Genomic DNA, 21694 nt, shown 5'->3' with positions numbered 1-21694 from the left:
CATAGGAGCACCTCAATACATAAGGCAAATACTAACAGCCATAAAAGGGGAAATCGACAGTAACACATTCATAGTAGGGGACTTTAACACCCCACTTTCATCAACGGACAGATCATCCAAAATGAAAATAAATAAGGAAACCCAAGCTTTAAATGATACATTAAACAAGATGGACTTAATTGATATTTATAGGACATTCCATCCAAAAACAACAGAATACACATTTTTCTCTAGTGCTTATGGAACATTCTCCAGGATAGATCATATCTTGGGTCACAAATCAAGCCTTGGTAAATTTAAGAAAATTGAAATTGTATCAAGTATCTTTTCCAACCACAACACTATGAGACTAGATATTAATTACAGGAAAAGATCTGTAAAAAAATACAAACACATGGAGGCTAAACAATACACTACTTAATAACGGAGTGATCACTGAAGAAATCAAAGAGGAAATCAAAAAATACCTAGAAACATATGACAATGGAGACACGACGACCCAAAACCTATGGGATGTAGCAAAAGCTATTCTAAGAGAGAAGTTTATAGCAATACAATCCTACCTTAAGAAACAGGAAACATCTCAAATAAACAACCTAACCTTGCACCTAAAGCAATTAGAGAAAGAAGAACCAAAAAAACCCCAAAGTTAGCAGAAGGAAAGAAATCATAAAAATCAGATCAGAAATAAATGAAAAAGAAATGAAGGAAACGATAGCAAAGATCAATAAAACTAAAAGCTGGTTCTTTGAGAAGATAAACAAAATTGATAAACCATTAGCCAGACTCATCAAGAAAAAAAGGGAGAAGACTCAAATCAATAGAATTAGAAATGAAAAAGGAGAAGTAACAACTGATACTGCAGAAATAAAAAAGATCATGAGAGATTACTACAAGCAACTCTATGCCAATAAAATGGACAATCTGGGAGAAATGGACAAATTCTTAGAAAGCACAACCTGCCAAGACTGAATCAGGAAGAAATAGAAAATATGAACAGACCAATCACAAGCACTGAAATTGAAACTGTGATTAAAAATCTTCCAACAAACAAAAGCCCAGGACCAGATGGCTTCACAGGCAAATTCTATCAAACATTTAGAGAAGAGCTAACACCTATCCTTCTCAAACTCTTCCAAAATATAGCAGAGGGAGGAACACACCCAAACTCATTCTACGAGGCCACCATCACCCTGATACCAAAACCAGACAAGGATGTCACAAATAAAGACAACTACAGGCCAATATCACTGATGAACATAGATGCAAAAATCCTCAACAAAATACTAGCAAACAGAATCCAACAGCACATTAAAAGGATCATACACCATGATCAAGTGGAGTTTATTCCAGGAATGCAAGGATTCTTCAATATATGCAAATCAATCAACGTGATACATCATATTAACAAATTGAAGGAGAAAAACCATATGATCATCTCAATAGATGCAGAGAAAGCTTTTGACAAAATTCAACACACATTTATGATAAAAACCCTGCAGAAAGTAGGCATAGAGGGAACTTTCCTCAACATAATAAAGGCCATATATGACAAGCCCACAGCAAACATCATCCTCAATGGTGAAAAACTGAAAGCATTTCCACTAAGATCAGGAACAAGACAAGGTTGCCCACTCTCACCACTATTATTCAACATAGTTTTGGACGTTTTAGCCACAGCAATCAGAGAAGAAAAGGAAATAAAAGGAATCCAAATCGGAAAAGAAGAAGTAAAGCTGTCACTATTTGCAGATGACATGATACTATACATACAGATTCCTAAAGATGCTACCAGAAAACTACTAGAGCTAATCAATGAATTTGGTAAAGTAGCAGGATACCAAATAAATGCACAGAAATCTCTGGCATTCCTATACACTAACAACGAAAGATCAGAAAGAGAAATTAAGGAAACAATCCCATTCACCATTGCAACAAAAAGAATAAAATATCTAGGAATAAACCTACCTAAGGAGACAAAAGACCTGTATGCAGAAAATTATAAGACACTGATGAAAGAAATTAAAGATGATACAAATAGATGGAGAGTTATACCATGTTCTTGGATTGGAAGAATCAACATTGTGAAAATGACTCTACTACCCAAAGCAATCTTCAGATTCAATGCAATCCCTATCAAACTACCACTGGCATTTTTCACAGAACTAGAACAAAAAAATTTCACAATTTGTATGGAAACACAAAAGACCACAAATAGCCAAAGCAATCTTGAGAATGGAAAATGGAGCTGGAGGAATCAGGCTCCCTGACTTCAGACTATACTACAAAGCTACAGTAATCAAGACAGTATGGTACTGGCACAAAAACAGAAATATAGCTCAATGGAACAGTATAGAAAGCCCAGAGATAAACCCACGCACATATGGTCACCTTATCTTTGATAAAGGAGGCAGGAATGTACAGTGGAGAAAGGACAGCCTCTTCAATAAGTGGTGCTGGAAAAACTGGACAGCTACATGTAAAAGAATGAGATTAGATCACTCTATAACACCATACACAAAAATAAGCTCAAAATGGATTAAAGACCTAAATGTAAGGCCAGAAACTATCAAACTCTTAGAGGAAAATATAGGCAGAACACTCTATGACATAAATCACAGCAAGATCCTTTTTGATCCACCTCCTAGAGAAATGGAAATAAAAACAAAAATAAACCAATGGGACCTAATGAAACTTCAAAGCTTTTGCACAGCAAAGGAAACCATAAACAAGACCAAAAGACAACCCTCAGAATGGGAGAAAATATTTGCAAACGAAGCAACTGACAAAGGATTAATTTCCAAAATTTACAAGCAGCTCATGCAGCTCAATAACAAAAAAAAACCCAATCCAAAAATGGGCAGAAGACCTAAATAGACATTTCTCCAAAGAAGATATACAGACTGCCAACAAGCACATGAAAGAATGCTCAACATCATTAATCCTTAGAGAAATGCAAATCAAAACTACAGTGAGATATCATCTCACACCAGTCAGAATGGCCATCATCAAAAAATCTAGAAACAATAAATGCTGGAGAGGGTGTGGAGAAAAGGGAACACTCTTGCAGTGCTGGTGGGAATGTGAATTGGTTCAGCCACTATGGAGAACAGTATGGAGATTCCTTAAAAAACTACAAATAGAACTACCATATGACCCAGCAATCCCACTACTGGGCATATACCCTGAGAAAACCATAATTCAAAAAGAGTAATGTACCAAAATGTTCATTGCAGCCCTATTTATAATAGCCCAGAGATGGAAACAATCTAAGTGTCCATCATTGGATGAATGGATAAAGAAGATGTGGCACATATATACAGTGGAATATTACTCAGCCATAAAAAGAAACGAAATTGAGTTATTTGTAGTGAGGTGGATGGACCTAGAGTCTGTCATACAGAGTGAAGTAAGTCAGAAAGAGAAAGACAAATACCGTATGCTAACACATATATATGGAATTTAAGGGAAAAAAAAGTGTCATGAAGAACCTAGGGGTAAGACAGGAATAAAGACACAAGCCTACTAGAGAATGGACTTGAGGATATGGGGAGGGGGAAGGGTAAGCTGTGACAAAGCGAGAGAGTGGCATGGACATATATACACTACCAAACCTAAAATAGCTAGCTAGTGGGAAGCAGCCGCATAGCACAGGGAGACCCGCTCGGTGCTTTGTGACCACCTAGAGGGGTGGGATAGGGAGGGTGGGAGGGAGGGAGACGCAAGAGGGAGGAGTGTGTATGTGTGACTGATTTACTTTGTTGTGGAGCAGAAGCTAACACCATTGTAAAGCAATTATACTCCAATAAAGATGTAAAAAAATAAAAAAAATAAAGAACCTATTGAGAATTCCAAAAAGAAAAAAGAAAATCAATAAGTACTCGGCGTTGTTAAAAACACTGTCGGCAAAGTAGGCTCAAGGTGATGTGAGGAATCACGCGGCTCAGACTGACAGGATGAAGAAGACCTCTGTGAGGCACTGACTCAGGATCTTGAAGGATGATGGGCATTAACCAGGTGGACATGGTCTATAAAAAGAATAGACAGCACAGGGGAGGCACTAAGGCATGAAAACGCTTGGTGCATTTGGAAAACTGTAGTAGTCTCAAACTACTGTAGTTTGAGAAAACTGTAGGAGGTCTCTTTGAAACTTGGATAAGTGGTGCTTGCACCCTGAGGCTTAGTTTCTTCATGTGTGAATCAGAAATAATAAAAGTACCTTTTTTTGTAGACCTGGATGTTTTATTTGAGCTAAAGTAAATTTGCACTTAGCACAGTTCTTGGTCCTTAGATCACGGAGAACTTTGCAGGTCACGGAGGATATGCCTTTGGTTAATAGTAACCGAAAATCATCTGGGTCAAACTGACTTAACAATAAGGGGAGACTTTCTAGACTTCTGATATGAAAAGTGCAGGAGTGAGTCAAGGCTTCAGGCATGATTCAGTCGGGGCGCCAGCCGGTGGAAAGCTGGTAAATGTTTAACAACCAGATCTGGAAGCGAGAAGGAGGAAGAGGAACAAGAAAGAGGAGGAAAAGCGAAGGAGAAAAAGAAGAAGCAGCCCTTGATTTTTAGTGTTTGCAGATTTCTGTGGCGTGAATACTTCCACCTTGGCCAATATTAAGCTACCAACATGTTGACCAGCTCACAAGTTTCCTGAAAATTTAACAATTGGCTCTCGCGAGTTGGTTGGTGCTAGCCGGCTCCAGGAGACCACTGGCTCCACCTCTGTTTCTTTGAGATTCTTTTCACCTATGTGTGTCACTTTCATACCGAAGGTGACTTTTCTCATGATCCCAGAATGGCTGCTAGAGGAAATGGTACATTTTGTTCATGCAGGAGTGGGGTAGGGTTTCAGATAGGTGGTTTCCCACCCTATGGAAAAGGAGTCTCAAGTTTCACTTTGATTGGACCTCCTCTGAACCCATCCTTGTGTCAAGGGTTTATTGTGATTCAGACCCACTAGGATAACTATAGCTGGGGATAGGTCAGTCCCACTCAAATGACATAAAGAGAGGACATGTGTCCTCAAGTTAGGTGCTATTAGGAGGAGAACCAAGGGGAGTGAATTCTGGTTGAGCTACCAGCAAAAGCCCAAGACACAGCCTGGGGAGTTTATACCTTATTTCTAGGATGATGCAAAAATCCTGGGGAGACAAATCATTGGAAGTGTAGTCTCCCAATATCAGATGACAATCCTTATTTTAAAAACTTATCTAAAAAGCACTGTTTCTGGCATCATGGCGGATTATATCAGGGAAAAATATGTATTACATTAGCTCAGGTTTTAGCATCAGATATTTTATAAACAGCCAGGACCTAACCTTTAAAGAAGCAATTTACAAGGATCTTCTCATTTTACAAACGAGAATTTGTTCTGATTGTCCAAGTTCCCGACCATTTCGTCGGAATATTTGCTGAATAGTAAATGCTGTGGTGATTCTATTGTGTCATCCACAAGATAATGCATAAGCAAGAAGAACCTACAGGGCAATTAGCCCCCTGAGAGATTCTAATATTTCAGTAAGTCATGGAAATAAATTCTGGGCAACTTAAAGAATAAAAACTCTATTAATTGTAATGTTCTCTTGCCCATATAAAAAATTGTGCATGTGTGTCTTCTTGCCTTTTTCTATCAAGTAGTTCCTGAACTTCTTTGCAACTTTCCAGCCCCTCACACTTGCCTCTGGCTGATTTTAAATTATGCTAATTGAAAGAGGGAAAAATGCTGGTAATGGAATAAAATGGAATGCTATTTCTTATAGCATCTGGTGCAATCTGAGCCATTTAAAAGTGCATCTTATGGAACAGAGATCTGAATAAGCAATGCCAGTCTGATTACAAACAACATGGGTCTCATTAGAATACGTCAATCTGATTGCTAGGTAGTGATACACTGCAGATTACTAAGCCGTAATTGCCTCTTACATATTATGGGTATAATATATAGTTTCTCTGGATGCATGTTAAAGACACTTTCTCTCATGGCTATCTTTTCCAGCTCTACACAAAGCAATGTCTATGTTCTACTAAGTTGATTTTAACTAGGTCCTTAGGTCCTAATTCTATTTTCTTCTAAGCATTCATCAAGTTTTCCACAGCAGTGCTGTAAACAAAGAATTATATCTAGGGCGATTGCCTGAAACAAGATATGTCAGGGGTCTATTACCCATTCAGCTGGGAGCAGTGAATGGCTCAAGGCACTTCCTCCAAAGGGAAAGGCCAAAGCCCATAATATAGCTACGAGTCTTAATTAGGTTGTTGATTTAAGTGTGTGGTACATTTTTTCATTGTCAAAATCCATTTGGTCCTTTACTATGACTAGGAGAATTCAGACATTAAGCCCAGGTCATGACTGCTTCACACTGGTCATTTCATGACTTAGAACCTCCTATATGGGTTCCGAAATCAGGACTCAACAGTCATACTTTCCAGTAGCACAATCTCTCCAACCTATGCTCCTGCATCACACGCTCTACCCCAGTCAGTTCATTGCAGCCCCTAGACCACCAATGAACAAAAGGCAAATCTCTGTGCAGCTGCAAATCCAAGTAAGTCCTTGGACTCTGCCTTGGGGTGTGGAGATAGATGCACCATGGGCTGGGAGTCAAGCAACAGGACATCAGAGTTGTGCAACATGGGGTGCATCTGTGGGCCTCTCCCTCCTTCAGTTTTCTCATCTGAATCCCCAGAGAATAGATGTCCAAATTGTGTTGCAGAGAACTTTCATTCTGTGGAGATGTTAAAAGGGTTTCATTATCAAATGTATTTGGAAAATGCGCAGTTAAGTAGCAAAATTGGTTCCTTTCCCACAGGACTTCTCAGAGCCTTTAATGTATTAAAATGTTTTATGAATCCCCAAAAGGGAGTAGTGAAATGTATCATTGTTTTCCAATCTTATTTGACCATAGAAACCTTCTGGCCCCAACTTACCATCTATTTAATAATACTCATTAACATCTTATCAACCTAATGTTTTATCTAAATACCTACTCTCTATTGTGTCACATTTGGACAACATGGTTTATTCACGTGGTCTAACTGGCCTATGTAGACATCCATATTTGCAGCTCTGGCTTTCCTTAGAATTGATGACTCTGAATTCTCACAAGACCCTGACAAAGTAGGCTCCCATTTTAAAGATGAGTAAACTGAGTTTCAGGGCAGTTAAGTGATTTGCCCAAGGTCACAGGTAGTGAGTAGCCAAGGCAGGGTCCACATCAAATCTGTGCACTTTTTTAATTCCATCATGCACAGCCTTTACTTCAGTTAATTTTTCTCTTGTCTTTGGACCCATCTTTTTTTTCTATTTGGTTAATAACTAGCCTCTTTGTCACAAGTCATCATCAAATGAAGAATGGCATTTGAGAAACGCTGTCCGTGGTTTTTATGCTTAGAACATGAAAATGATAATTAAAGAAAATCACCACTTCCTCCCTCATTATATATCACAGGTGGTATCTTAGCAATAATAGCTTACACTCTGCTTTTAGTGAAAAGTAGACTTTGAAAATTAATTCTCACAAAACAAAGTGTGTAGGTGACCATTGTGCTTAAGGTATAGTTTGTTTCAGTAGAGTTTATCAAAAATAATTAACATGACAAATCTGTCAAAAGTAAGCCATCTGGCACCAGAATAGGCAAGTGGTGTTTAGGGAAGAATGCACTGACGGATATACTGCTCACAATGGCGTGTAACATCATCATCAAACTGGAACATACCCATCGGACAAATTGATTAAGATAGAAGCGAGCAACCCGGGTTCATCACATGGTATGGCAGTGGGAGTAGAGGCGACAAGCAATCTCTGGAGTCCAACTACTTGTCTTTAAATCCCAAATTCCAACACTTATTAGCAAGGTGGCCTTGGACTAGCTGTCTAATCAACTTATGCCTTAGTGTTTTCATCTATAAAATGGGTGTAAGAGTGCTTCTGTCATAGGCTGTTGTATTTAAATAAACAGTTTAGTACATGGCAGGCATGCCGTTGTGTTCACAAATGTTTAAAGGAATGAAATCCTCTAAGCCTGCACTTTGTCTCTAATTCTGAAGACGTCTCAGAATAAGTCTTCAGGGTTATGTCCATCTGATAGGCATCAAGGGGTTAAGGTGGTGTGGTTTTACACACTCTAGTTGTGTCTTTATTTGGAGGAAAAAATAACACCTCAGATCTGTTGCTTGCATTAGGGTTTATTCTATGCTCCCTACCCCCCTTTCCTCCTAGGGAAACTGAGTGGCTAAGGCAATTTAAACCCTAAGAGGCAGGTACTTTTGCGTATTAACTGAAGGTTGTGTGTAGCCAAAGTGTAGAGATCTGTGATGCAGAAAGGAAAATGCAATCCCTAAAGCATCCAGATAGACAAGGATGACAATGAAAATGTTGTAACAAGTCTGCTGATGCTTGTCTGCATCTCTGGGAAATGACCATGGGACACGTTTATGGGAGATCAGGCAAAGCTTACAGGTGCACTTCCCTTCTACCGGAAGCTTTCCCTGACCTCCCCTAGGTGCATGGGGCTGATGTACTTGTGATAGAGCCTGGCTAAGTATAATCATTGTAGTTCTTTTTCCTGTGCACACTTCCCAGCCTTCAAACAGGTTAGGCCCATGTGATTGGGTTCTGGTCAATGAAGAAGGGAAGTAGGAATATAAGCCCTTTCCAAGCCTGGCCTTAAAGCCTCAAGACAATCTTCCACATTCTCTTCCCATTACATGTTGCTTTGGACACCACACGTGGCAGCCTCACAGGAGGGGAAGAGCTTGGATTCCTGAGTCACTGCTTGGAAAGTTGCCAGGAAGCTCCTCTGAATCTTCTCCAGGCTGTGATGTGAGCTGGAAATAAAACTTTAGTGTTTTCACCGCTGAGAATATAGGGTCAGAAGCTAGCTTGCACTACACTGAAATAAATCTCATAATTATTAAGATTACATGTGGCAATTTTGACACCACTCTACCAGCTCATTCTAGAAAATGTAGAGGAAAATACCGACAACGTGATGGTCAATTTTATGTGTCAAACTGATAGGCCATGGGGTGCCCAGGTTAAACATCATTTCTGGGTGTGCCTGTGAGGGTGTTTTCAGTTGAGATTAGCATTTGAATCAGTGGACTCAGCAGCTTGCCCTCCCCACTGTGGGTCCGCATCACCCAGTATGTTAGGATATAGATGGAGGAATCCCCACCCCGCCCCTTTTTCCCTGCCTCACTGTTTGAGCTGAGACATTTCATCTCATTTTCTCCTGCCCTTGGATAAGGATTTACCATTGGCTTGACTGGTCCTCAGACCTCTGGACTTGGGCTGAATTACACCTCTGGCCTTCCTGGGTATCCAGTTTGCAGATTGTGGAACTTTTCATTCTCCATAAGTTTGTGAGCCATTTCCTCATAAAGAGTGTCTTTATATACTTATATCTTTATATCTCCATATATAGATAGAGAGACATCTCCTATTAGCTATTTCTCTGGAGAGTCACAGTTGCTTTTCCATCTCGCTGAACAAATCGGGGAGAAAATGTCAAGCCTAGTCTCTTTCCAATCACAAATACGTTGTCAGCTACTCTACACATCAATATAGCTGATTCTAGAGAGGTGTTTCAGTAAGAAATAAACACGAAATAACCAGATGTAACCCAGATTCATTTCAAGGCCCATGTTTTAAAATGTCCCTGGTAACACTAAAAGGCATGCCCCACTCTCTGAAGCTAGCTGCACTTAAGTGCTTTAACTTATTATAGTAAGTCTTGGAGTCTCATTTCCAATTAACAAAGGCTTAGCCAATGGTAGCTTATTGAATGAAATAATGTGGAGAGCATGCATTCTTAAAACTGTGGCCTTTAATATTTTCATATCCTACACCAATTTAAGATTTGATATAATTTATTAACTTTCTCCCCATCAAACCACATATATAATCATTAACAACTGCTCCATGTTTTAAGAAAACTTTTCGACACCTTGGAGCTCCAGTGGTGTATCGTCAAGGGTCCACGGATCCTGGATTAAAAGCTCATGGTAGGGACGCGTAGCTAGCCACCTGGATCAGTAGCAACGGTGTTAGAGTGGGCGTAGGATTGGGAATGTTAAAGACAGCTTGTATCCTCAGAAGAGCTACTGTTTGTTGAGTTCTGGCTAGATGCTAGACATTGTACTAACACTTGAATATAGTCTTCATAAAAGCTCTTGGCATTGTAATTGCCATTCTACAAAGAAACGGGCACAGGGAAATTAAGAAACTTGCCCTAGATTGTATGATGAGTAAGAGGTGGAGACTGAATTCTAACCAAAGTTCAGTCTTAATTACAGTGGGATACAGGATCTCACGGAATCTAAGTTAGATTTGCTAATACGTTGTTCTCAAGGGCGAGGACCATTTAGAAATCAACGCTTTTCATTCTCTAAATAAGCAAAATTAGAATTGAAGATTTTGTGTTCTAACCAAATGACAACAAGCGATTAATTTAGAAACACGATGCATGTGGCAAAAGTTGTTGAAAAGAGACGACTAGATTCCACGTTTGTATACGGCAACTACTTTATTATTTTCAAATGCAAACTCTTTGCATTTAGTTTGCTATTTTACAATTTTACAAACTAGGTATAAAAGACCATAAATAAATGACATAAGTTATGTGTACCTAAAGTTCATGAAGGGAAAACAAAATACCTTGACAAATTAAAACAAAATAGAAAAATCTCTATGTCTAACTCAAGAGATCGCTCAAATTTTGGAACATGTCTGAACCAAGCATTGTTCTGTTAATTTCTTCTTCAGTATGAACTAAATTATAATATGCCTTATACATTCTAATTTTAACCACAGTCCTTGCATATTCCAACATGCTTGGAGTGATACAAAAAATAAATGCACTCTTCAGTGTGTACCAATGCTTGACGTTGTTTGGAGAATGTTAAAGAAGTGAAAATATTGCTTCTAGAACTTTCTTTTACTTGTCAGAATTTAAGTGTCTTCAGACAAATATTGAGGCTATAAGTGTGTATGGATTAATACACATATCCTTCACAGATTGAATACAAGAGGTCTCAAAAACACACACCAGCAGTGTAGTGAGCATAACTTTTCTTTAAAAGGACTTTTTAAAACACACCGAAACATTTCATTCTTAAGATTGTTAAAAATAATTTGGGGGCCAGCGAACACATGGTGAAGCTACTTGATTTGGTGCAGGGGAACAGCTTAATGCTGCCTCATGACTTAGCATCTGAGTATGACTTAGCATCTGATCTCACTAGGGCAGCATTCATTCCTGGGGCTAAATACAGCACCTGAAGTTGGTCTCCTGCCCTGACCTCCGGGGAAAGAAAACCCACTCAGAGATTCAACCTCATTTCTTTATACATATTTTTTCAGGCATCAATGCATAGGCACATCCCTTTAGAAATATATTAAAGTCCCCAAAAAGGGGTGAATTAACTTTGTCACTCTGGCATACTCATGAGAATACAATGCCATACACCCTGTCAGAATGTAATAAATATTTACTGATGATTTTCTCTACTTATCCAACAATATAAGGTTTGGAATCTTTTTTTTTTCCCCCATTTTTCCCTGATTTGATGTTATAGCTTATATAAATGGCCACAGTTTCTGCAACCATAGCTTAGAATAAGCAAGGCAGCCACTCCCATTATGAAAATTGGCAGTATGTTGGCTGGATTTTGGCATACATTATCAGATCAAAACTGAATCTTCACACACTGGACCTCAGATTCCGGAAGGCTGATGCACTTTTGAGGGCCACAGAAGTTAGCTGCATATTCATAACAGTCGAACTTTCCGTGTAAATTGGGAACCTGAAGTTGCTTGAGGCCGTTTCATCCCTACTATGCCAACCTCAAGAGTCACTGGCATGTATTTTTCTGTGATATTGGGAGACAAAGTATTAATCCAGGACACATCATCTCAAAGCCGACACACGCGTCTACGTTCATCTCCAAAAGTATATGAATTGCATATATTTGTTCGCATTCAACACGTCCATTTATGCAGGAAAACAAAGGCTACTTGTATTCCATTTGGGGTTACTAGACAAATTCCATCCCCTTCTCTCCCTCCACCAAGGAACTGGTGATTCAGATGAGGAGTTCAATCAGCATTCGTGAGTTTGATGATGGGTTGTCACCTGAATGGATTTATATTCTAAAATCACTCCACCGCTAAGGTGAAAATGCCTCTGTCCAAAGCTGTAGGATGACTTACTAAGGTTAGCGTGGCTGCTACGAAATACACTTATAGATACAGGACATTTAACACTTCCGGGTTGTCCTTCTAAGGGGATGGGGCACGGTTTCCAGGCCCACTATCGCACGCGGCTCTTCAACTCAGAACTGGTGGCAAACCAGACCTCTCCACGTGTAGCATTCCGCAACATTCACAGGCAGTTCTAAGCATGAGGTTATATACTCACACACACGTACACACGCGTACACACACACACACACCTATGTACACACATCAAAAGAGATAGTCAGCTCATATTTAGTCTAGGAAAAAAATATATTTATATCACTGCGATGGCACACCCTGGGTAAAACGTTACTTCAGCAATGCATATCGTAGGCAGCTCACGGGAACTGGCTTCTTTTTGTGTAGTGGCACCGGACCTGGTGTCCGTGGTAAAAGCTGTAGCCTTCGGTCACTTGCTGCCACACCAATGCAGCAGGGACATACAGAAATGAGCTATGGAAATACATATAAATAAAACCAAAGGAGCTGGGGAACAGGGGCTCTGCAGAGCTGGTGCTGCCAGACAGGACATTCCTCAGTGCAAATGGAGAACAGATGCTGAAGCTTGAATGTTTGCCATTCCTTTCACCGGGAAAGGGGATTTGAAAGTCAGAAATGTATTCTTTTCAGGAATGAGTGTTGTTTCATCAGCGTCTTTGCTCCAGAACTGGCATAGTAGAAGCAGAAGAAACACGTTTAGGAGGAACTGAGGAGGGTGTGTTCTGTTTGCTTCTGTGGGCTTTGTAATCAAAAGGAAGGGCTGTGAGGCCAAGATAGCAGAATGTACTCCCTGGAGAGAAAAGAACAAGACTTCAGACAAAACATCAACCTATCTCGCCAGCCAGTTGTCAACCCGTATAAGTACAGAGAAGGCAGGATGGCTCGGTAAGGAGTCCAGGGAGAAGATCATAGATTCTTACTTTCCTCCTCTGAAAAAATGATAACTATAATAATAAAAATGTTTATTAACAGCTTCATTATTATAACTCAGAGTAAGATACTATTCATATCCCTATTATACGGATGAGGATACGGAAACAGAGAGAGGTTAAAAAACCTGCTTGTGTTTGTACGTTCTGTAGTAGCAGAGCTGGGATTAGAATCCATACAGTCTGAGTGTACAGCCAAGCTTTACCCACTATGGAAACAGCCTTTCTTTGAAATAAAAATTCTGAACTGTTATGGTTCATTTGTGCAAGAAGGGCTTAGAGCTGCTGAAAGGATGCAAATGCTACTACTCTAAAAAGTCAGTTGTTCCAAAGAGGGAAATTGTGTATTTTAGGGACACATCTGGAAACATCCCAATCCACCAATATTCAACAATATGATTGAAAAAATGCCAGCTACGAAATAAAAAGCATTGGATGTTTTTCGTAAAGAGAAAGTAACTTCTAACGAATGGGAGTATCTAATTAGTAAAGGATCCATGCAATCTGCATATAACAGGTAGAGAGAGGGAACCCGGGGCCATGGGCACAGTGAGGGAGGTCTCGGGGACTGAAGTCCACCAAGAGACAGTCGCAGCCGCCCCATCAGCCTAGGTTCTAACAAGGCTGGCACAATGCAATGGAACCACTGTCCTCTCTTTCATCAAATAATCAACTCAAGCCAAAAGAAGCAACTCCTCTTCTTTCCTTTTGATAACTTTCCATCAAGGTTGCTCTTGGACTATATCTTCCACCACAGTGGCCGTGTTTAGCAGTTGGTGGCCTCAAGTGTAGAGCAAAAATTCAGACCAAAGTGCATCTTATTACAGATAATTTTCCTTCTTTTATCAAACCAATGTATCTGCTCATTTTGTATATGTGCGTTGTTTATTGTGGGAGGGAGGTACATCAAATTTAGTTTCTTGGAGGTAAATGACCATTACTTAGACTTGTAGAAAATACTTTAGTCTACTTGGAGAAAGTAATAAAAGTTTTGTATGAAATATTCAGATAGACATTACTTCTTAAGCAACTTAAAATTATAAATGTGGGTAAGGACATAACTAGCAAGGGCTTCAGGTAGTCACTTGTAAACACCATTCATTTTTGACAATTATGAAAAAAAATGAAAGAAAAAGGATCAGATCTATTTTTCCAACTCTTCTCTGGAAATCAGTACTCTATCGAACATAGTATTTTAAACCTGAACGTGCAGGGATTCCATCAGACAGACATGTATTTACATGAAAGACAAAGTGAACACAAATTTGACCTTAGAGACTCTGAAGAATAACCAACTCCATATGGATATACACACTTTTTGAAGGTGATTTCCTTTTGCTACTTAGAGGAGAAAGGGTCATCTCAAAAACATGTTTGTCCCGTTTGTGTCTGACAACTCCCTTCTTCACTAAATGCCTGGATATAAATATATTTGTAATAGTCAGTGGGATATTTGGATACTCAGTGCGTATATGAAAAAAGTGTGGGAATGTGGAGGCTTATATCTAGTTGATGTCAGAATAAAAGGGAGAAAAATAAACCTTTTCTTCCTTGAATTCAAGCAACCCATTTATCATGAGGAATTGCTTGAACAGAGACCAGATAAAGCATGTGGTCTGTGTGGGATCAGGAGTGAAAGATGTGACTTTCATGGTGACTAAATAAACAAAAGCTTTGTTCCTTTGAGTCAGTCACGAACACATCAAAGTGTCTTTATCATGCAGTTCTGTTCATTGCAATGGGGTCTTACTTGTACATTTCACTCTTCCCAATTATAAAATAACAATTTCATACATTTCAAGGCTAAATAATACAGGAGTGATTTGATAGGTCTACCACCTTCTGTATAGATACACATCTACCCCCAAACCCTCATACATCCATTGAAAGTGAAGAAGCTTCATCTGGATAGCTCCCTACCGCTGCACTTCATTTCACCCCGCTCTGGCCTGCTGCAATAAAACGTTTGGGTTCACAAGTGAAAGATGGGTGAATAACACTTGGGAAACCTTGGAGGAAGAGTACTCCTTTCTTCTGTGAAGTTCAGTGTGTTCTACATAGGAGTAGTTCATATACACAACAACACCATGTGTTAGGAAAGGTGTTATTGTTAAAGTGTCATTATCGCTAATTTACAGGTGGAGGAACTGAGTTATAAAGAAACACAGAGTGAACTTCCCACTGTCAACATCTCGGTTGGTTTTGGAATCCAAGCTGTCTGGATGCCAGAGTCTGGCTCCACACCCTGGGAAACAATACAAATTCCTGTTGTCCTCACATCTCTCTTTCAACGTGCATGACTTCCTGGAAGCAGTGGAGTTCCACTTTTACTGCTACTGGATATTATTTTAGACACACAGAAAGCCTTTTTTTGGTCTTTCCATTGGCCTGGACTCTAACTCAGACAATGTGTAAAAATTAAGATTCAGAAAGCCGTCTCCGAATGAATTTCATATTCCACCTTTTCCTCAGTTCTCAACTGAATATTTCATTTGCAGAGATACCTGCTAAGATGTAACAAAGCCACCCCAACACCGTACGTTACATTAACATGTTAGGACATCTTAGAATTGACACACTCTCTTTTGAAAAACGCTCTGCTTTGACTATGTTCAATGTTTAGAAAAATACCTCAAGTCTTAAGCTGTTAATTGTAAGAAAGCAAAACTTTTAATTATTCAATGTGTGCAAGGTAACATTCTCTTTTTACTCACAAGATAACACTATAATGCTACCTTATTTGAATTGGACTGTGGGGACTGAAAACAGAATATCCCACAGCTTTACAGAAGGAAAAAAAATAATTTTTTTTAAAAGCAAGCGAACCTCCCCAACATTTGTCAACTTAAAAGTTAAAACATGAATATCGAGAACTCCCTGACTTCAGCAAAAGCGGTGATAAAACAGAAATTCTTGGAGAAGTTTAAAAAACAAATTTCACATTCCTTCTGAACGGAAAAGTTTTCACAACTAATGTTGCAAAAAGGTTTTTACTAAACTGTCATGATTTGACAGCATCAAATTTAACATTCCTTGCTCTATAAGGATAAAACCAAGGGGGGAGAAAGGTCATTAAAATCAGCCAAGCTTTTCTTTAAAAGTGATAAAAATGGAAGAGTTAAAAATTTGTCCAGTCAAAAAAGTTAGGATATTTGCTTCTAGGAGTGAACAGAGTCATTTAAATTCACGTGTTTTAAGAAGAAATTCCGGGATTAAAATAGAAGTACCTAAGGCTAATGGGCTTGATGGATGAAAAGCCTATGTTTTTAGTAGGTCACTTTCTGATAATGAGTCAGTCAAGGTGACTTCCAAGTCTCACCATTGACATCTAGGTAAATCCTCCTTGGCTGACCCAGTTTGGTACAGGGGCTACTGGAGCAGGACAGGAACACTCCTGGGCATGTATCCGGAAAAACCGCACTTTGAAAAGATACAGGCACCCAACGTTCATTGCAGCACTATTTACAATAGCCAAGACATGGAAGCAACCTTAAATGTCCATCGATAGAGAAACGGATAAAGAAGATGTGGTGTGTGTATATATATATATATATATATATATATATATATACACATACACACAGTGGAATATTACTTAGCCATAAAGAGAATAAAATAATGCCATTTGCAGCAATATTGATGGACCTAGAGATTATCATACTAAGTGAAGTAAGTCAGAGAAAGACAAATACCATATGATATCGCTTATATGTGGAATCTAAAAAAATGATACAAATGAACTTATTTATAAAACAGAAACAGACTCACAGACTTCAAAAACAAACTTATGGTTACCAAAGGGGAAAGGGGTGGGGGAGGGATAAATTAGGAGGCTGGAATTAACATATACACACTACTGTATATGAAACAGATAACCAACAAGGACCTACTGTATAGCACAGGGAACTCTACTCAGTATTCTGTAATAACCTCTGTGGGAAAAGAATCTGAAAAACAGTGGATATATGTATATGTATAACTGAATCACTTTGTTGTACACCTGAAACTAACACAACATTGTACATCAACTATACTCCAATATAAAATAAAAGTTAAATTAAAAAAAAAGAAGGAAAAAAAATGAAACTCATGGAAAGACCCTCCAGTACTCCTTAACTGAAGCAAATTCTCCAAAGAATGGGGCACGTGCATGACCCAACAAGGTTAGAGGTTACTACCCAGTACCCCAAAGATGCTCAGTAGGCATCTGTGGCAGGAATGAAGGGCACCAAAGGACAAGAGGACCCTCATAGTATGAAAGAAAGCACAGCCAGTGGAGGTCTAGATGCCATCCTGACCTCATATAGTTCCTATTTCACTTCTTCCTGGAAGAACAGTAGAGAAGCCATACTGCTTTGGGTCTCCTCTCCCAATGTCAAGAGGACTGAAATCTTAAAAAAAAAACCCAAACTACCTGATAGCCATGAAAGATATTTACCGCTCAGTGTTTCAAATAAGAAAGTTTCAAAAAAAAAAGCTTTCATTGGAGAAGGACTCATTGCTGGTTCTTTTGCCTTACCTTGTAGATTTGGGTTTGCTTCTTTAAAGGAGGAAAGTATGAAACTTCCCTACACAAGATTGTCACAATCCACTATCCATAAGGTAGTTACGGTAAGTCTGTAGAGTCCCCAGATAAGACTTATATGGCACAAAGAAACAGACCTCGTTTGTCCAGGGAGGGGGTATGGTGCTTGGGTTTTATTATTATTATTATTATTTTAAAATCCGCTTTCCTTTTCTCTCCAGCCCCACGTGTCTGCATAATCCACCAGGTGGCCTGAGCACCAAGCGGCAACACTGTGAGTCACATGACGTTCATCTAGGTTTTATCCCCGGTACGAACCAAGCCTTAAAAGTTTAACTGAGTCCTTCAGAAATGGACATGGTCTTCATTCCGGTGAAAGAAGGATGGACTGTAATTTATGCCACAAACAAAACACTACGGTTGTAATCCAAATGGAGAGAAGATCAAGGATGTCTTGGAGAAGCTCAGTATCTGGCAGCAAATACGGCATTGAAACCGGAGGCAGTGTTCTATTTATATAGGTACATGTATTTTACAAATTGGTGATGGATGGATGGACTTCTGAGAAACAATTTGTTCCAGGTCTAATTCAAATGATGGTTGTCATTTCTGTAAGCCCCACAGTTTCAGCAATCTGTACACCAAGCAACACTGCAGATATATTTTTTTCTTTAATTTCAGAGGGCGAAGACGAAGTAAAAAAAGTGCAGTTCTTCAATTAAAGTGCATGGATGAGGTAAACTAATTTCAAGAGTTTTGAGTTTATTCAATACTGGCTCAGACTGGAACCATTCTGCCGTGTATCTGCTGCATTTGGGTTCTCATTGCCTGGACACTGCTCAAGATCTTATTCTGGTGTGTGATAGCTGTGATGCCAATTCTGGCCAGGTCACTGTAAGTAGGGGGAGAAAAAAGTGGGAGAGGAAAACGTGATGAGGGCTGAGCATCTCTTTTCTGGGCTTCATGCAGACATGCATTTGAATCAGCCACGGTTAATACAGCACAACAAGGCAGGTGTATTAAAATGTTTAATTAAGCAATTGAATGCAACAATGTAGGTGCTTTATAGAGGCTGTGCAAAATTACACTCAGGCAATCAAAATGAAAGGCATTCCAGTTTTCTTTTCTTTTAAAAAATGAGTAGGATGCTTATGCAGCTCAAAGCAAAAGAAGCAAAATACTATGAAATCTAGATTTACCCTTTTGTGTTACATCGCTGAGTACTTACTCCTGGTTCATGTGCACTACAGCCTCTAGTGTGGTATAACCAGCAGCAGTGAAGTTATCCTTATACCGGTCCATTTTAATGGCCTGGAGCCAATCGCCCACCGATACCACGGTGGAGAATTCAGGGGAGCTTGGATCCAACAAGGCAGTGTTAGGTCTGGAAATGGAACGAGCAAGTGTAGACAGACAAGAATTATTAGAGAGACAGCCTGACTCAGAAGTCAAATGGTCTAAGACAGGCGAGGGGAACCGAAGCACCAAGAATGGGCTTTAGATAGCATCACCAACGTCAAATGTCATCATGTGATTTTTCGCCCCTAATTTCGTAAGGCTGCAAAAGCATGTCTCAATCACCCTATTTGTTCTTAACTTCACTTCCCACATTTGTTTTATGTGGACCTCTTGATGCATTAAGGATCAGAGCAGGTCTTTTAACATCCTAGCCTGTGGTAAAGATTGGGGGAGTCCTTGTGGCTGAAACCAGCTCAGTCTTTGAAGGAAGGGTCCAGTCCCTGCCAGCATTGAATATCACAGACTTTAGTTCAGCAACTATGGAAACCCTAGTGAAGGATGAGTAAGGAAAACTGTGAGCTTGCAACCTGCCAGACTTGATGGAAGCAGAGAAAACAGCGAGAGTTCAAGTCCGGCATGCTTCCAGCCAGGTTTGCAGGCAGGCTCAGTGCATTCAAACAAACTTGGGACAGCAGGGAGTTAATCCTCTCTTTAATCAATGCAGCCTGACCAGCACGTGTGCCAAGACTGGCAGGAAGAATGGCCACTTTGATCACTGTTTGGATTGTGGAATGTGCTTCTCGTTTTCCCTTGCTGGGGCTCCTAAAAGAATCATTTCAACAAATTCCAAGCACTTCTTATTAACTTATTTATTAGTTGATGCATTTCTCAGGCCAGGTGTTTTACATTAGATCACTGTCAAGAGGGACTAGAGTTCAAGGCAAGTATTCTGTCATCCCTCACGATATTGATACACAATAAATAATGTATTTCTGGGAAGTATTTATTAAGAGAATTATAGTCATCTTCATCTCAAACTACATAATAATCATAAGGTAGACATTAACAGGGTATTTTATACCACCTTTATTATAATTACCTGTATAGCAACCTTGCTACTTGTTAAGTTCTATTTTCTTGAACTCCCTTTCCCTAGAAATTATAGAATGTGTTTGATCTTAACATTTTGACCTGATTTTCACCCTGAGACTACGCTGCTTGAATACGAACCTTTAAATCGGAATTATATCATCACTACTGAATTTTCAACCAAAAAAATCCTTTTCTTGTAAAAACAAAATTAAGTCCCTCTAGTGGCTTAACTTTCTACATAGTAGAATTAATCCAATCCATTTTCCATTTTAATTGTTACCTAAATTATCTTGATTCACATTACTTCTTTTTTTATATCGATATGTTAACAAAGACTTGCTTTATCAATCAGTTTTGTGTTCAAATAACAGCTTGTCTTTGTGACCTTTGTTTTTTTGTCCATTATTTCAATTAAATCCGATTTTCTGAGTAAAATGCTGCAGATTTTTATGGTAAGAATCATCAAGATTTCATTCTTTTCCCAATTTTGAGCCAATAACAAACACTGCCACATAGAATTTTAGATATTAGTGTTGAATGTTTACCAGGAATATGAATGAACAAAAACCAAAAGTTTGCATTTACTTCTAACTTTAAGCCAAAGCATTAAAAGGGCCACATGGAGGCTCTAGGTACCTGACAAGGTCAAAATGACCTTAGAATGAAAATACCCTTACTCAGTAACGAATGAACTCTAAGGGTCATTCCCAAGCTTGTTCTGGAAGTCTTTGTGCTCTTTGTGGAACAGTGTGACATTTGCCTAATTTTGTGCTGAATCACATACCATGTTATACTACCTTCCATTATCAGCAAGCAGGAAGAAGCAACAGAGCTCTTAAGTACCGTCAATGAGAAAAATCTAGAAGTGAGAAAAGTGTGCCCAATTTGTTATGTACTTTGGTGCAAATCACACATTCTACAATGTTAGCAACTGAAGAGTTTATACCAGCAGGAGAAGCCCCAAGTACAAAAGAACCTTCAGACAAAATAACGTGGCATCTGTAGCTGGAGATAAAAAGCTGGAGGAGTTTTGGAATAAAAGAAACTAGCTTTTGGAATAAAAGAAACTAGCTACACCTGGAAAAGAGGCCTTAGTGCCATCTATTTTCACCCTCTTGGAGAAGAGAAGAACCAAAAATAGACCAGAAATGATGGGGGATTTTATTTTAGGTCACATAGCTACCAGTGGCAGAAGGAAGATGTGAATTCAGCCCGGTGTTATTTCAGGAGAGCATGGTCATTAACTCTTTGTATGGTGGCTAGTGGTACAGGATCTGAAAGCCTGAGAGAACACAGGGTATCTCTGCTGTTCACTCGCAATTCTTTTCCTCACATATGTTAATGGTAAGCGTATTCCTTCTCCTCCAATCTGTAGGCTAACTTTTCAAGAAAAAGACTAGAGGAGAGCATCCTAGTGCTGGCCAAGACTGGAAGGGCTTGGATACTATGGGGAAAATGTCTTCCTACCTTTAACTCAGGGTCTTGATGAAAGAGAAGACTCTGAGAAGCACAGATCTGGAGATGAGATGCCCCTCCTCCTGCGGGCCTGAATCACCTAATCTTATGATGCCTGTCTTCTTAAACCACTTAACTCCTAACAATGGTCAATGGGACTGGTATCTAGGTATCCCGGATCTTATACCAGTAAAGCCCAATTTCCAGGTA

General features: G+C 39.3%; 1 protein-coding gene across 1 annotated transcript in view; it reads right to left on the bottom strand.

Annotated features, from left to right (window-relative positions):
- Positions 1-10514: 10514 nt before the first annotated feature.
- The window catches only part of EPHA4 (EPH receptor A4), a 143432-nt gene continuing 132252 nt past the window's right edge, over positions 10515-21694 (bottom strand). The window contains exons 16-18 of the mRNA XM_060016042.1: positions 18927-19082; positions 17693-18590; positions 10515-13034 (exon numbers count right to left, since the gene is read on the bottom strand). Coding sequence (XP_059872025.1) covers positions 18476-18590; positions 18927-19082 — 271 coding nt within the window. The 3' untranslated portion in view covers positions 10515-13034; positions 17693-18475. The remainder of the gene's footprint in view (positions 13035-17692; positions 18591-18926; positions 19083-21694) is intronic.

Source organism: Delphinus delphis, chromosome 7 (assembly GCF_949987515.2).
Source record: "Delphinus delphis chromosome 7, mDelDel1.2, whole genome shotgun sequence".
In the NCBI taxonomy this organism is placed as follows: domain Eukaryota; kingdom Metazoa; phylum Chordata; class Mammalia; order Artiodactyla; family Delphinidae; genus Delphinus; species Delphinus delphis.
The sequence above is the reverse complement of the archived record's forward strand: the minus strand, read 5'-3'. Positions and strand labels throughout refer to the sequence as shown.